The 18,024-nt window shown below is 53.1% G+C and overlaps 1 protein-coding gene across 1 annotated transcript in view; it reads right to left on the reverse strand.

Moving 5' to 3' along the window:
- ZNF609 (zinc finger protein 609) overlaps positions 1-18,024 on the reverse strand; it is a 119,102-nt gene that overhangs the window by 85,164 nt on the left and 15,914 nt on the right. Inside the window, exon 2 of the mRNA XM_044979652.1 lies at positions 14,165-15,031. Coding sequence (XP_044835587.1) covers positions 14,165-14,911 — 747 coding nt within the window. The 5' untranslated portion in view covers positions 14,912-15,031. The remainder of the gene's footprint in view (positions 1-14,164; positions 15,032-18,024) is intronic.

Raw genomic sequence — 18,024 nt, forward strand, 5'->3', positions numbered from 1 at the left:
CAGCCAACTGCCCTTTAAACACTAAAACACCCTTCTGCTTACAAGGCACCCTATAGATCTGCCTGTCTTCCCGCAGCCGGGACGTGAGAGACATCGCTGGCACATGCCAGCTCTTGTTTCTGAGTCAGTTACCACCTCAAAGAGAGCCTTGGCATGCAGCCAAGTCCTCCCCTACAGGAACGTTTCAGACTTCCAGATGGATCTTCCCTGTGCCTCCTCACAGGCCAAGCCTGGCCCAGCCTTCCCTCCCCTCATCTCAAGGCTAGGGCCTGGATCACAGTCTCCAGCCTGCTTTCCCCCTTCTCGCTCTCTCCCACCCCTCCACCCTCAGTTACTCAGCCAAGTGACAGGAACAATTACAAAAATAAAGTCTCCTTCTCCCAGCCTCTTTTACACACACGCTCGGGAACATGCACAGCACAGGCTCTTCCAGCACTGGGTCAACACAGCAGAGGGTGTGGAGACCCCCAAGAGGCTGTTGTGCAGATCATGACGAGGAGTGGAGTTCACAGCACCTCCCAAAGCTAACATGTCCCTGGAAGCTCTGATAACGGGCCCGTTCCAGGACCTAGACCGAGGAGCAAGCGACCCTTTACCAACACAGGGATGAGTGTTCCTGGCTACTGGAGCTGGGATGAGAGGGGCAGCTGATGAAGCCGTTCAGCCACAGTCCGAGTTCCCTACCACCTCCTCTCATTGAAGAATCAGCGGGCGAGATCTCCCTGGTCTGCCCCATCTGGGGGCACACTTTACATCCAGACTGTTTTGCTGAGGCAAAGCCAAAGGACACAGCTTTCCAGCCACCCCAGCAGCCAAGGCGCTATGCTGAGGAGGATAGTCTGGGAAAGGCAGCCAGCCACAAACAAGTCACCGAGTTCACTCCAGAGCAAGCCACAGCCAAGGGTGCCACAAAGGGGAAGCGTTGCTCCCGACACAGGGGAAGGCAGCTCACTGGAGTAAGAATAACTGGACCAGGCCCTGCACTAGGAGGGAGCAGGGAGACTGAGAGCAGCTCTGGGGACACTCACAACAGTTCATTTCCATAGCTAACTGGGGGAGCCGGCTCCCTGGAATTCAATTCCTCTCCAGCCTGGCAAGGAAAGACATGCTTGTATTTATTCCTAACCCATCTATAGCATGATTGCAGAGTAATTCCCCAGCATTCAGCAAGCCCCGTACGCCCCACAGGAGGCACTGGGATGCTCACTGCACACTGCAGAGCAGGAAACGGAGGCACAGAGAGATCAAGGGATTTACTCAAGCACTCACGTCAGCACTGGGAACAGAAGCCAGGAGTCCAGACAGCCAGACTCCTGCTCTAAGCACTAGGTAACAGGGCTTCTCACACTGAAACCAGCTTCTTCATTCTGGGACCTATCATATAACGGCCAGAATTTGAGCCACTGGTTCATAAGCCAGCAGGACACTGTGCTTAATAAGGTGAGTCTGGCTGCATTCTGTATCACTGGGTTTCTCGAGCCCCCAGATCAGACACTGAATAGATAACAGAAACGGCAATGTTTTACGAGACGCCAAGGCCACCACCATTAGCAACAGCCCTCTACTGCCAACCAGAAAGGAGGAAGCAGCAAGGGTAGGCTGTACAGACACCTGCCACTGGTGAGCTGCTGCAGGTGAGTTTCAGAGGTGGCAAGCTCTAGCCTTCACCCTTCCAAGCAGAGTGACTTCTGCCTAACACAGAGAGCCCTGGGCATCTCGTAGGCCCAGGCATAGGCTTCATGGCCATCTAGTGCCAGCTCCCACAGAGCACAGGGTTTAACAGCCACAAGCTGCCCAGCTAACACAATGGGTATCCAGTGGCATATCCCAGGCATTCTCCCAAATACTCCTGGTGCTAGCTGCCTGGGGAAAAGCCAAGTCATGCCAATGCAGCGTTTGTTTCAGGCCATAGGATTGCATCTGGGGGCACAATCCTCACTCAGTGGCTCAGCCTTTGGCGTTCAGGGGCAGCATCCCTAGCGTTGGACGCTAGAACTGCTGCCACCAGGGTAGAAACACAGAACAGCAGGAGTCAAGAGCAGAGGCAGCAGAGAAGGAAAGAGAAGGGGGAAATCAAGCAGCAGAGCATGACATTGTTAGGTGCAGGGAGCGTGGCCTTCACTGCACAGGACACACTGGCAACTCCAAGGGATAGGGGCCATCCCAACGACAGCACAAGACCATTACTGCAGAGAGAGAGCTTTCTGCTGGGCACCGGGAAGGAGGATATGCAGGAGGGCAGTCACCCGACGAAGAAATAAAGTGAGGCAGTTCTTGGCTCCTCCGAGTCATTATTGGGAACCTACCCCCATGACACCCAAGACAAGCCCGAGACCTGTCAATAGGTCCTTCACCCTGATCCCAGACTAAAGACACCCACAGCAGAGGTTTCCAGGGCAAGCCATGCCAGATAAAATGGCCACACATCTGCCCCTTTCTTGTGCAGGCAAAGGACTCTCCAGCACTGCCTCTGCACAGGCACCTCCCGGCATGGACTTTAAACCAGTTCAGGCTCCATGCCGTGCTCCTCCAACTCATATGAGGTTAATTCTCCCCAGTGGCATCACACAGAAGCTCTTAAACCTACTCCCTGAAACCAGTGGGGCTGCCCAGCCCCCACGTTAATGGGTGGTTAAGTAGTTGCATCCAGGTCTGAAAATCCCAACCAGGGCTCTGCTTCCAGCCAGCATATGTAGGTTTAGCCCTACAGGCCCAGGCCCTTTATGAGATAAAGGCGCTAGTTCTCTCCCACCAGGCCAGCTGGCTGAGAGGCAGCCAATACTGTGGACAAGACAGAGACAGGAGAACCCTGCTTGCGACGGGGGAAAGGTGGGAGGAAGAACTGTCTGACCAGCCATGCGTCAAGGAGAGAACCACGCAGCACTAAGTTCCCACTGGCCTAGAAAGCAGTCGCAAGCAACTCCATGGCCAAGTACAGTGGGAAGGGGGAGGAAGCAGAGAGCCCTTCTGGTCAGCTCAGCAGCCCCTGGGAACTCTGGGAGGGCCATGGGAATACAGGAGCCAGCCAAGAACTAAACACACAGGAACCAACTGCACAAGGCAAATCTATCCGCAACGGCAGAGTCAGGCCCTCTCACAGTTCCATGCTCCCCACCCACACCCCCAGAGCCCACAGAAGCCAATACAAACATCAATCTACCAAAAGACAAACACAACCCCTTCCAAAGCAAACACTGTAGCAGTTGCTTCTGCCTCTTCCTCAACCAGGGCCCCAACAGGCAAGTCCCCGTGGAAGAGGAGAGCTTTTCTAGGCACTAGTTCCCGTGACGGATATCGTGCTGTGCCGCCCACGCTGTTACTCCATCTCCTGAAGCAGCTCTACTCCAAGCTCCCCCCATGCAGCAAGGCCATCCCCAGGGTGCTGCTGCCACAGAAAGGGGTGAGAGGCCCCCAACTCAGCACTGCAACCTCCCTACCAGACAGTACCCTCCCCTCCACTCCTTGAGGGACCTGGCACAGCTCTTCTCCCTGCCACCACTACAGCCACACCCCGCTGCCACGGGGTCTCCTATACCTCTCCTGCCTCCTTCCCAGCTGTGTTCCATGCACCACCCCTTCTCTCAGAGATGGAAGGGGCTTGTGGCCTTCTCCTTCCCCTAGTAAAGAGTCCAGGTCCACCTTCCCCTCCCCACCAGGCTCTCCCACAGCACCCCTCCACTGGTGTCTGGGGATGAGAGGCCTGGAGCACCTGGAGCAGAGGACCCACAGAATTGCATTAGTACAAGCCTAGCAAACACCTGGAATCAGGGGAGGTAGTTGGCTTTGTGCTTGCAGTGAGCCTGGAGAAAGAGGAGCCATGCCCAAGCGGAACCAGCCTCAGAGGATGAAAGGAAAGGACAGATGAGCATCTCCTGGGTAAGGAAGAGGTTTCTCCTTCCAACATGATCCACTGGAGAGTCCCCTTTCTGTGAAGCGGGATCCTAGTGGTAGCTTCCCCCATCCCCCAAAATGAACTGGGATCTACTCTAGCGCGGCTGCTCCAGCACTCGAGAATCGCTTCCTCTCACCCACCAAGTCGATGTGGGATGGCCACTTTCTTACGCAGGCCCCCAGACCTGCTTGCTGTTTTGGGGAGGCACAGTCCTTTCCAAAGCCTGCTCTATCAGCAAGCATGAGGTAAGCCACCCACTCCTAGCAAACGCACCACTCCTCGGAAGTACCTGGTCTCCACCAACAGAGACAGTAGAGTCCCAAGAGGCATTGTACATTATGCTGCTGTTCCACCCTCCCAGACACACACGGTAAGTCATTCTGCTGAATGGATAATCCAGGAAAGTAGTACGCTCCCATGCCCCGGCGGCAGGAGTAGCTCTGTGTTAGGGCATGGAAATATGGGAGTTTGTTCCCTGGAACAAGTGAGTGTTTAACAGAAGGCAAAGAAGCCTCCCCCAATTCTACACACCTTGTTATAGCCTCCCAAACACTCAGATGCTGTTTGATTATAGGTCATCAGATCACAAATCCCCCGAACCAGCACCACTCTTTATGTTGCAACTCAGCCTGGCAACAATGGCCCAAACAGAATCAGAGCCCTTCCATCGGCTCAGCTGAGAACAAGGGTGAACCAGCATGCTCATTGCACCCAATGATGAGGCTGTGTCTCTGTTAGTAAGTATGGGAACTACTCCAAGGTCCCTGAGGAGCACGGCTCCAAGATTTAGTCACTGGCAGATGACACCTGGCATACTCCTCCTGCTCCCCTGCAGCACTGTAAGACCAACCTGTCTCATTCTGAAGTCTTTTGGGGTTCCCTGTGCTAGAGGGATGGAACGGGCTGCCTGCATTAGGGAAACGGTCAGACAGATGTGTCCTGCATGGTATGGGGTCCTTAAGCAAACACCCAGCCACCACCAGACTGGAAGCAAAGCAAAGAACACTGAGGGGCCACAGAAGCCATTCAGCCTCACAATCTGACCCATCTCCAACAGTCCCCACTGGCTAGAAAATCTCCTTTGGTGTGGAGAGTCAGAGGCCGAGTCACACACTAGGAGGTTGGACCTTCATTCAAATCTCTAATCACAATTCCTCCAGGGAGCTGCAAAGCATGCATATGGTGCAGATTTACAGCTGCCCCAAGGAGAGGAAACAGCTTGGAATCATAGCGTAAACTTGGTCACAAGGAGCTTTTATGCCTCTTTTATCCTCCTCTCCACTGCATGCAACATTCCACTCTCCCTCTTGGCAAACACTGATTCCTTTTCTCAGCATTGCCAGTCAGCTTTGTTCTGGGTGCCAGCCCCCTCAAGGGTGTCCCCAAATCCCTGTTCCCAGAGGGGTGCAGGCTGCTGCTCCAGCAAAGGCAGCACCACACTGCAGGGCTGACGACAGTTTAACTGGGTACAGCAGTAAAGAATAAATGCGTATTAAGATGAGCTGGTCCTTTAACTTACCCTTCCCCATGCACATACTGCTAGCCCATTCCCAATTGCACAACTGGGAAATTAACAGGAGAGAGATGCAATTTTCCCTGCCTTCCTTGCTTATAAAACTCCAGAGGTGGGATCTGCTGAAATCCACAGCCCGCCACATCTAGCAGTTTAAAAGCAGTACATAGAAATAACCTCTCGGTGGGAGCCAAAAATCAAAGCCTAACCCCATGGTTTTAAGTGAGCAAGTCCAATTTCCTCCTTTGTAGCTCCTGACACATGTTGGCTGCATGCCGCTTTCTTGTCTTGTTCCTGCACCAGAAGGCTCTGCACTGCAGGTCAGGGAATGATAAGGAAATGAACAGTGTAATTTCCAAGGCCTCCAAACGCGGCCCTGTCAGCAGCTCTGGAGGCAGCTTACTCAACCGTGGCTAGAAGAGGGAAACCACAGTGAGAGGAGCTGGGACGAGCCAGCAGCTGCTGATACATGTTCCCCAACGCCTCCCGGAAACCCTTGGCCCTGCCTGCTTGGCCAGATTGGCTGGGTTTGTGAAAGCTGTTCCAACTGCCATTCCCTGGGAAGAGAGCAGAGATCTACACAAAGCAGGGAGTGGGAAACGGCTCAGACTGAAAAAATCTTGGTCCCCAGTCCCCCAGAAGCACAGCCCCTCTCCCCAAGCACAGCTCAAGGTACAAAAGCAGCATGGGGAACTCAAAATACGGCTTTCACTCCTATCAGGGAGGCCATCACATTTGTCTACATTTTTGGTAGATCAGGCCTATCACATAATAACTGGCACCCATCAGCAGGGTCAGCAAGCTCCCCCAACCACCACCAGCAGCTCCCAGCCCACAGGCATAATTAGGAAACCCCAAATGTCCCCGGGGGAGAGGAGGTTGGCCTTATGGACAAGGACACACTCCCAAGTCACCATGAGACCAAATCTTCTGGGTGCAAGCATGTGCCCTTAATCCATTGTGAACAAGCATCCCGCAGCCAGAGGGGAATGCCCTTCAGCCACAACAAACTGACCGTGACATGCCAGTGCACATCTGCAATGCAGGGAAATATACAAGAGAGTTGAGATTCAAGCTTCCAAGGGGTTTGTTAAACTGAGAGCTGCACATGTCCCCTAACAGAGCAGCCCGAGAGTGTCTGCCCATCACGAACAAGGCTGCTTGTGCCAACAGGTTTCGAAGTCTCAGTCAACATTACGAGCATGCGTTTGGAACATGGGATGGACGTCACTGCTCTGCTATGCACCGGGGGTACCTCATTCAAACTGCTGGTGGATGCTGGCAAGAGAGCATCCCAAACTCAAAGGGCCACTCCATCCTCCGCTCACGGTTTCTGCAGGAGACTTAGAACACAGCCTGAACCAATACAGGCCTAGCTACAAATTCCCCAACTTTAATCTGCTTAACCTGGTTCCTCAAAGGTATATTAAAGAGCATGGGGAGTCATGCTTTGTTCTGTTTTTGTCTTGGTTTTGCATTACACAGGGCAATTTGCAAAGCAAGGGCATATAGAAACACTCAGATTCGAAAGCCAAAGGGACCGTTGTGATGACCTAGATGGACCTCCTGTATAGAACAAGCCAGAGAACTTCCTCTAAATAATTTTTAGGGACTATCTTTTAGCAAAAGATTCGAGTCTTGATTTAAAAATTGCCAGCGATAGAGAATTCACTATGACCCTTGGTAAATTGTTCCGTGGTTTGAATTCATTTCCAGTTTGAATTTGTCTAGCTTCAACTTCCAGTCACTGGATCTCTGCTAGACTAAGAACCATTATAAAATATTTGCTCCCCATGTGGGTACTTACAGACTGTGATCAAGTCACCTCTTCACCTTCTCTTTGTTACACTAAGTAGATTGAACTCTGAGTCTCTCTCTATCAGGCAGGTTTTCCAATCCTTTAATCATTCTCCTGTCTCTTCTCTGAATCCTCTCCAATTTATCAAAATCCTTCTTGAATTGTGGACACCAGAAGTGGACACAGGATTCCAGCAGCAGTTACACCAGTGCCAAATACAGAGATACAATAACCTCTCTGCTCCTACTCAAGGTTTCCCCATTTATGCATCCCAGGATCACGTTAGCCCTTTTGGCCACAGTGTCATGATGGGAGCTATGTTCAGCAGCTTATCCACCATGACCCCAACATTTTTTTCAGTGTCCCTGCTTCCCAGTAGAGAACCCCCATCCTGTAAATGTGGCCTGCAGTCTCTGTTCCCAGATGCATACATTTGGCTGTAATAAAACACCTATTGTTTGCTTGTGCACAGTTGACCAAATGATCCAGATTGCTCTGTATCAGTGACCTGTCTGCTTTATTATTTACCACTCCCCCAACTTGTGTGTCATCTGCCAACTTTATCAGTGCTGATTTCAGGTTTTCTTCCAGGTCAGTGATAAATGTTAAATAGCATAGGCCAAGAACTGATCCCTGCAGGATCCCAACAGAAACACACCCACCTGATGATGATTTCCCATTTACAGTTACATTTTGAAACCTATCAGCCAGTTTTTAGTCCACTTACTGATATACAATGAACATGGCATACAGTCTAATTTTTTAATCAAAATGTCATGCGATACCAAGTCAAATGCCTTGGACAAGTTAAGGATATCACACCAACACTATACTGCAGCATTGGTGCTAAGTACATTCAGAGCTAGATGGACACAGCAAGACCAGAGCTTGGCTTACAGCCCTTAGAAATGCTCTTTTAATATAAAGATGCCTCAGGAACAAGCAGCTAAACATGAGTGCATTCCAGAGCGCTTTCTGGAACCCACAGGATATGCAACCAGCCCAGCTAGCTAAGAGTACCCACTAAGACACACCCACTAAGCAGCCTCCAGGACTCAGAGCAGAACAGACACAGAAGAGGAGCTGCAGCCTAGTACTTGGCAGGATAGAGAACCCATTTGCTTCTTTTGTTACCAGCCTGGTTCTCCAGGGAGCAGTGGGGATTGGAGCAGAGAAGCCATTTGAACCACCCTGTACTCGAGCGCAGTTCAGAGGAATAACCAGCCCATCACATGCAGTGGAACATCAAGTCCTACTGGTGACACACAAATGGGGATGGGGAGTTGGCTGGAATAGGGAACCTGGAAACTCTTATTGAGAGGTATTTGACTCTGTTACGCTGCTTTCCTGCCACTGCTGTGAGCTAGTGAAGGAGAGCAGGGCAGGTCTCGAGGGCACCAAGAGACACCCAGAGGATGACGAGTAGTTGAAGGCTGCTGATATATAGCAGCAGAAAGGGCCAAGGCAGGAGTGGCCTTCACCTGCTGATAGGATGAGCTGAGGGACCACCACAGGACTGCAGGATACAACTCCACAGCCTTCTGCACTATGCTGCTTCCTTGGAAGTGATTATTGGTTCTTCTCTGATCTGATCATGGGAGTTAAAGGACCAGCAGCACATGTTGCTAACAAAACCGGTACCAATTGTGGGAATTTTTAGGGGAGGAAGTCTGGGAAAGAGACTGGGATTCGGGATTCTCGCTCTTCTCCAGTCGCAGTCTGGCCCTGTCCACATTAGAGCTTGTGCAATATTTTCAATCGGGTCCAGCAAGCTCAGTGGTGACAGAGCTGCATCTGCATCCACACTTGGCACCTTGTTACAAATGTCCAAGAAACGTGCTATAGATTTCTGGGGCAAGAGCGTATCTAAAGAAACATTTCTGTTAGTGCCGCTGCTAATATCTGTGCTACATCCTCCTTTAAAATGGCTACTCCTGGCAGTGTAGACTGGAACAAAGCTTTACAGCCGTGTTCAGGAAGCACCTTTTCTGCCTGTGTGTACATATTAGAAAGAAAGGCTGCCTGTATCAGAGTAGCTGCCTGAGGCTGCCAGTTCAACAAATGGAAGTCCTAGTGTAGACCGGGCATGGGTCAAGGAAGCCTGCTCCGAGCTAGCTGCTTAGCACCACTGCAGCTAACCATCTAACGCTAATATTGCCAGCCCACTCCCAACTGCACAACTGAGAAATTCACCCAACAGAGATACCTCCAGTGCACCCCTGCTAGCTGTTCCTGTAAGATAGGCACTCAGCTTCCCAAAACAGACGCACCCACCCCAACCCCTGAACACAGAGGTGCCCCATGCTGGCAAGAGGGAATCGTGCAATGGCACAGCTGAGCCTCAGACATGTGTTCATATGGCTAACTTAATATAGGCCCTGCTTACCCCAGCTTCTCCCCCACTGTAAGATTTCCCCATCCCGTCAGTATCAGCAATGGTGGAGGACCTGGGGGGAGAAGGCTAGTGCAGATGCCACCTGAGCTCTGACAGCATGGGAGCTCACCTGGGGGGGTAGGGGAGGCACATCCATCTGCAGCCCCCTAACAATAGACCTTGAAGGGAAGGGTGATGAGCCCCCGCCCCATGCCTATACACACTCCACACACAATATGGATAGGGGTTTCTCTAGCGCTGACTTCCCAGTCGCTGATGTTTGCCTTTTCCTTGTTTGCAGCAGCATCACATCTGGCCACTCATCCTGCTCAACAAGCTCTCAATCAAAACAAAGCCAGGGCAGCAGCCTAGAGCTGGGAGGCGCTTTTGTTTAATGCTCAATATCCCCTCCCATCCCATCCCCCCTGCGGAGAGGGGAGCAGAAGGAAGGAGGCAGCTCCAGAGGGCTGCGCTGACAATGGCAGCAGGCAGCATCTGCCGGGATGCGCCTCCCCCTCGGGCTCCGAGCAGACAGAGCAGCGAGCTCTGCACTGGTGCAGCCGCCAGCCACGGCAGAGAGAGAGAGTGGCAAGGGGTTGCCATAGACAGAGCAATGAGCAAAGGGAGGGCGGAGGGAGCAGCGCCACACAGACATCCGTCATTCACTACCCTTCCCAGCCCCTAGCCCAGCCCAGCGAGCCATCCACAGTGACTAGGCGGCAGCTCACCCAGCAAACAACCCCTCAGAGCCTGCAGGCCATTTCTCACTGTGCACAGCTGTTCTGCTGGGTAAACCCTCTCCCCAAGAACAACCTGCATTCCCAAGCTGTCCAGGCCTCCCCATGAAGGCTGGCTGCTGCCTGGGCAGAGCACACCATAACAGCACACCATACCCCAACCCTGTCCGGGCTGTGCACATTTGGGCCCCTCCTTCACAGGAGAATAAACAAAGGTTCCACACTTGCGGCTCGTGGGGACACACGGGACGCTGGGAGAGCACCCCGGGCTCATTTGATCCTGCAAAGTGGGCAATATAACATTCCCAATCCTGCCCCTGCTATGCAGGGAGCTGCACAGGGGTCTGGTAGGAACACGTACCCGTTCCTGCTACCCACCAGTCCCCCCCTCAGTCGGTTCTGCTCTCCACAGTCTCCACAGAGCCTGACACACTGATTTGGAACAAGCCCTTTTACTGCAAAACTTTGCAGCTTTTGAAGACAGCCAGTTCCCGAGGCCCTGCTCATCCATCGCGGGCACACTCCCTTCTCTCAGGAGCAGACCCCCTCTCATGTTCTCCCTGTACTGCCTGCAGCCCTCTTTTCAAGACCTTCATTGCCCATAGGTCCCTCAGCCTTAGCCTTCACCCCACAGAACATGAGCCTCTCACAATCGCTGGGCCAAACCTGTTTCACACTGACTGTCATTGGCCAGGGAGGGCTACTCATAGCCATGGGACTCCAAGAGCAGGCTGCCCAGCCATCTGTCCACCCACGCTCCCAGCTTTAAGGGGTGTCTCTGCACCTCCCATTCTAAGCCCCTGTGTTTTACCCTCCCTCCAGCAATGCCAAACCTAAACCAAACCATCTAACATTTCACAGCTCAGGCCTTGCACTGGCGAGTTTCTGGCAAGTCTGAGCCAAATGAGACCAGGTAGAATTTTCTAATGTCCCTAAATGACCTAGGCGCCTAAACTCACCTGACATTCACAGAGACCGAGGCACCTAAGTCACTTCTGAAAATGGAACTCCAGCTCCAAAGGCCTTGTCTACACCCGAAGGACTAACTCTAATTAGACCCCCTACCCCACCATAGTGTGGATGCAGTTACATCCATTTATAAGCGTTTATACTGGGATCGCTTATCTCAGTAGGGAAGGGGAATGAGCTATGCGGATATAAATGCACCCACTTGAGGGGCTGTACCAGTGAACCTAGATCAGTAAACCCCCCCCCCCGCCCCTCAACTGACATTGCTATCCCAGTAAAATATCCCCCGTTTTATATCACTACAGCCGCTGCTCCTGCCTATGTCCCCAGCCACTCTCGTCTAGAGGGATGAGCTTTTCACCAGGCCGATTCCCTGCAAGCAGACCCAAAGGCTGAACTCCTAATGGAAACAATCAGAAAAAAAGTGCAGGAGAAACATTTTAGGACGCTTAATCCATCAGAGGGACATGACAAAGGGCACAACCCCATGTAGGTCACTTATATTTCCATCCTTCGGTACCAGAGGCATTGATAATCTGGGCTCCAGCTTAAAGGTTTTGCCTGGGACTTATTTCCCCAGCAACACCAAGCAGCCTGCTCTGTAAAGCCCTTCAAACGAGGCAGGGCCTCAGCAGCTCCCACAGCCACCTAGTGTTAGCTCCTCCCACCCCCCCACCCCCCCACGCACACAGATTCTACCTGGCTCCTGAAAGAAGAGAGCCAAGTTTTGAGAGCATGGATTTGATCAGCAGAAACACCTGCTGGGGCACTTGAGGCTGCAGCCACGCTAGAAGTGGAGCGCTGCAACTCACTCCAGTGGGCCTCTTTCTCCAAGTGCCCACACTGAACCCACATGCAGCACTTCCTCCACACACTGCCAGGCCTAGGACTATTGCACCTGGTCTACAAACCATGGCACCGCTCCCTGGAGTGGTGTGTGATGTGTGTGGTTTATATGATCTATCTGCGCCATGTTCAGTTTCTTCCACTGGATGTTCAGGGCCAGCACAAGCCCAGTGGTGGTGCACAGGCTTGGCCACCACCACTGCAAGTGCTTGTGTGCGGCCATGTGGTGTTTTATGGGTGTGCTAGAGGGTTGCAGCAGTGGTGGTAACATCTAAATTCTCTAGTACAGACAAGCCTCTAGAGCCAGGTCTTGGAATGGTCTTATGCCTCCAAAGAGCTGTATCAGCCCATCCTGCACTCTGCAGCAGAGATCTTGCAAGGACAAGGCCGCTCATGAGTTAAACTACTTGCATATGGCAGCCAGAGGAAGCGGCTTTCCCACTGGTGTCACAGCAATCTAAGAGCATACGAGCAGGAACAAGGCAGCAGGATCATGGAGCTGCGCAGGAAGAAAGCCCGTCATTTTCCACAGCTCCATTTTGTGGACGGATTAGCTCCAGAGCCAGACATGTTTGTTGCCAGGAGCGGCAACAGAACCGTAGCACCTAAGGCTGATCTGAAAGAGAAGGGGGTAGTTTGTGGGCAATACCCACCCACCCCCAGCACAGCCCTGCCAGCTCACCCATGACAATCTCTAAAAGCTGCCACAAGTGTAGGCCAATGCTAAATAGCATTTAACATGGAAAACTGCCCATAGCCACAGACATATTGATGCCCACATGCTGACGATGACAACAGGTACCACTAGGCCAATGTACAAACTGCAGGCCTGGGTAGAGGGAGAACAAGGCCCCATGACCGCACCCTGCATTGCAGGGATGAGAGCAGGCCAGCTCCAGCTTCTCTGCCACACCCTGGGACAGATTCTATACTTATTAACACTTAAATATGGACATCATCTCCCCTGCTGCAACTGATGTAATTATAGAGAAATCAATTTATACATCGGCTGCTGGGACCAGCTCAACACAAGGTGAGCCCACACAGAGCACCCCCAACCAATCAGGCAGCTCAGAGAGCCAGTCCGTCTGCCCCGCTCGACTGCAGGAGGAATGGAGAGTGCAGGGCCCTGCACCCGAACATCCCAAACCAAAGCCACTACAAGCTGGCATACCTTGTCATCAATTAACCAAGCTCATCTGTGGGAGGAGCAGAGACCAGGGCAGCACAGCACTCGTGTGGTACCATCAGCAACAGAGCCTACTTAGCTCCAGACCTCAACTGCAGCCATTTGCCCAGAACAGCTCTCCAGTATCACAGGCTCTGGTGCATTCAGGCATGCAGCTCATGGCTGTTGAGGATTCCTGGGGAGCTAGGAGCTCAAGCCACCTTCAGCCCTCCCACAAAGGGGGAAGCAAGGAGTTGCATCCTCTTCTCATTCACAAAACACAAACTACATACCCTGGCTTCCCCGCTTGCCGCAAAGTACACCAGACCTTGACTGTCAGTAACAATCCTACACAGGACCAGTGGATGGTAAGATGCTCTTCCCTCATCTCAAACACTTATGACTCAAAGCTGTGGACTGGGGATCTGGAGAGTCCCATCTTCCAGAGGCGAAGGAAGGACAGTTCTTCACTGTACAGTCCATTTTAAAGAGGCCAGAACCGGCTTCCACCCCTGGCCCAGGGAGCCATTTCATGGCCCTACGCATCTTGCTGGCAAGCAGCTTGCCCAAAATACAGCCTACGTTTTGCTGTTCCCAGTTCCATCCCATTACAGCTCACCAGAACCTAGTGTAGCACATGCAGCAAGTCCTGTGCATTCTAGAGGACACTGGAAGCAACTGCCTCCATCTCCTGCTGCTGAAGGGGAGCAGTCCCACTGCTCCTGGCAAAGCATTAGGGGAAGAACGTGTACAGAGGACCGCTCCACTGGAATGGGGACCAGACATCGGGTTGCATAGGCTGCCTGTTCTCCACAGCAATGTCCCTCCACCCCACCCCAGCAAGGTGGCAACTCGCCTGCCTCTTACCTTCTCTGCTTTGACCTTTTTCGGCTGCCGGCACTCACTTTCCCCATCCTCCATCTCCGATTTAACTCCCAAAGGATTGAGCGCAGCTCCCGTGTCAATAGCTATACTCCCGAGCTGCTCGGCTGCAGCAGGTTCTGGCCCTTGGCCCGCATCGTACTGTCCCACCCTCACAGCCAGGGCGAGAGGCTGGAGCACGCTGGGCTCCTTCTCTGATGGAGCCCCCACACCCTCACTCCTTTCCTTCTTGCTCTTGGATGAGCTGCCCTCCTTCTCCTTTTTGGAGCTGGCCACGCTGCGAGATGCTTTGGCCGACTTCTCAGTGCCCTTCGGGATGACAGCAGCCACCAGGCTGCCTGAACTGGCGCCATCCCCAGAGCGTCCCTGAACCTCCTTCTTGCCACTGGCCCCCTCGCTGGGAGTGAACAGAGAGGTTCCTGGGGCCGGCTTGCCACTGTCCTTGCCACTCTTGCTCCTCTTGGATTTGGACTTGCCCTCCTTGCCCTGAGGGCCTGGCACCGGAGTCACAAACTTGATGTTATCAGGCAGCGTTGCCACAGCATTGGGCGCCGACAACCCCACCTCTTTGGAGCCCGACATTTCCAATTTCTGCTGGTCCTTCTCCAAGTCAGCGTCCAGGTCAATGATGAGGTTCCCTACTCCAATGTCCCACTCATCCCCACTGTCGTACGTCTCAACAGGGTTCGCATCCACTCCTTTCCCTCCGGAAACTCCGCTGCTCAAGGACATCTTAGAGTTCACAGCCCACCTCAGAGTTCCAGGCTCTTCCCCGCCTCTGGATCCCAGGCAGCAGCTGCAGCTATGTCCTCAGGCCTTCAGTCAGGGTCTGCCCAGGTGAGGGCATCATCGCTGAAAGGGAGAGCAAGAACAGGTGTTACACGGAGTGGCACGGGGAAGCCTGTTCGAGTGATCTTCCTGGAACAGGCACACACACCTTCACCACTACAGGGGCTCAACAGGTACCTGTGCACCACCACAGACACATGGAGCCTGAACTCTCTCACACACACACGCTGTCTCTCACTCACACACCACCAGAGACACAGAGCCTGAACTCCCCCAGACACACCACCAGACACAGAGTCTGAACCCATTCCCTCTCTCTCTCACACACACACGCACAGACCCTGAACTCACCCCCTCTCTTACATACACCCACCACCACCACCCACCACAGATACATGGAGCCTGAACTCACCCATCTCTCACACACACACACGCCCCACCAAAGACACAGGAAGCCTGAATTCCACACACACACACACACACACAGAGCTGAACTTGCCCTCACATGCTGTCACACACACTCTCTCTCTCGCACACAAACACACCCCACGACAGACGCAGGGGCCTGTGCTCTATTACCAGCCCACGCGAGCCCATGGGCACAGGTGCCCACACCTACTTTGCTTCACCCCAAAGAAACACTCACATGAACGTACACAATTTCAGACACTGAAGCTGACCAGAGCCCACTGCCTGTGTGGGGAACAATCCGCAACACCCCATCCCTCCAGCCCCCATCACAGACACTGCCCTGGAAAAGTGACCTGCTACATGAAACTCACCAGCCTGCCCTCTGGCTGCCACAGTCCCATCACACCATCCTGCTGGCCCCTAACAGTCTCAGAAGAGGCCCTAGTACCCTGGCTGTCCCTGTGGAAGCTGCCATCTGGCATCGCTCCCTCAATCGATACAGGCCCCGGCAGGTCAGAGCTCTCAGCTTCAACAAGACATTACTCACTCGCTCCCTGCTTGCCACTTCCCTCTGAATTACCAAGCACTCCCTGCACGCAGCCCGGGGATGGAGGCAAACCCCTCCCCTCTGTGCCCTCCAGGGCCAGGGGTGGGGTTTGGGAACCTTGACCAGAGTAGTGCGCCCCACACACACTGTGCAGCATGAGACCAGAGTCACCTACCAGGGACGTTTAGTGCCCTGGTGGGAATCCGACATCTAGCCTCAGAATGAGCACAGTGTTAAAGCCAAGTAAGAGCCATCAGGACCAGCCAGGGGCCAAATGGCAGGGACTAGATTTCTGTCCCCACAGCTCAAAGCTCACCTCCGATCTCCAGTGACAGACCACAGCATGTCAGCTCACTTTAGAGCTCTCACACTCGAAAGCCACCACACAATACCCAGCACAACTGACTGGTCAGGACAGGCCCAAGGCCAGAAGAGGGGTGGGGGCTTCCAGATCAGGACTGAAGGGCATTGGCAGAACTGCAGCAGAGGTAGGGGGAGCTCAGGGGTGGAACAGCAGGGGGACTGCAGGTCAGGACTGAGGGGCATGGGCAGTGCTGTGTAGGAGCCAGGACTGAAATCAGGTCTGAGGGGCACTGGCAGCACTGCATGCAGGAAGCTGTCACTGCACATGTCCTCGCTCTGCTGCCCCCCTAGTCAGATCTAGCATTCTCTCCCTCATCCCTAGAACGCCCTAAAGCCAGGGCCGACACTCAGATCTCTGCACTGCACATTTCCCTGGAAGCAATTGTGTAGCAAGGGGAAAAAAAGCCCCAGAGTCACTCACGGAAAGTAGCTAGTGGCAATTGCATTACCAAACATAATTAACACATGAAACAGTGTTCTTCCCAGCAGCCAGGCTCTCAGCCCCAGCAAACCCCTCTCCAGGCTCTCCCGAGAAACCCTTGGCCGCCCCTCTCAATGCAGCTCCTCTCGAGTGCCATTGTCCTCCTCCTGCTGAGCACACGGCCCACAGATCCACAGTATTATTTCTGAGCAATACTCCAAAAGCAGGTGACTTAAAAAAAATACATTCTCTTTTAAACCCCAGCAGGCAGGAGCCTGGAAAGCAGCTTCGTGGTGCGTTTTCAGAGACACAAACACTGTAAAAATGCCAAGGAGTCTTTCATCAGACAGGCTGCAGCAGCCAGACCATTTTCCATCTGCTCCCCACAGCATCCCTGGCTCTGTACACCTAATAATCCACTCTCTGACAGGTCATTACAGAGATTTTTAACCCCAGGAGCCAGGGGCTAACACGCGAGCTGGAAATGAAAAGCACTGACCTCTTGTTTCAATGGCAGAGAAAGTGCAGAATCAGGAGAACGCTGCATGCAGCATTGGAGTCACTAACAGCTTTCAAAAGCCGCCATGTGTGTTCTTGCCTCCCTCTTCCCTTGCCCCAGCCCCCCCAGGTAATCCACTTCCCAGCTTGGAGCATGCACAACAGTCAGCATCCTCAGCTCTAACCCACCAGCTGCTCAGATCTACCTGCCTCTCTAGAGCCACTTTCCCGGTCCATCCCTGCCAGATAGTGCCATTTGTGCTTTGTTCCTCCAGCTGAGATCACAAACAGGCTGCTCCCTGCACGGATCAGCTTGGGGGAGGGACAGAGATGTGCAATGATCAATTCACCTCACTCCCCCCAGCCTCCCACCAAAACAAGGAGAAGCTCTTCACATCCAAAGCAGCACAAAACCTCCCTGCCAGCCCCAAGCTCCTGGCCACCACAGGCACCACGTGCAGAGAATCGCCTTTGTACTGCCAGCCCTCAGCAATTTCTTTGTCCAGATTCACAAGGCCAATAATGAGTTTGACTGCCCAAGCTGTTAGACCACAAAGGCCCCTCTTGGGGATGGGATCAGCCCAAGGACTGGGGGCACGGTATCCCACCAGGGCACTTCAGAGATAACAAATACAGTAACAGACCTTTGCCCAAAAGCCTCTGTTACTCCCACGTGCAAAAGGCACATGCAGACCAAGGTTTTGCTGGGTGATGATGGCTATGGGGCACTACTGGTGAAATACAGACCAGCCTCCCTATCAGGGTGCCCAATAGTTACCCTACACCAATGGCCTCTTAAACAGTTTGTCTGGACTC

This window comes from Mauremys mutica, chromosome 11 (assembly GCF_020497125.1).
Source record: "Mauremys mutica isolate MM-2020 ecotype Southern chromosome 11, ASM2049712v1, whole genome shotgun sequence".
Lineage (NCBI taxonomy): Eukaryota > Metazoa > Chordata > Testudines > Geoemydidae > Mauremys > Mauremys mutica.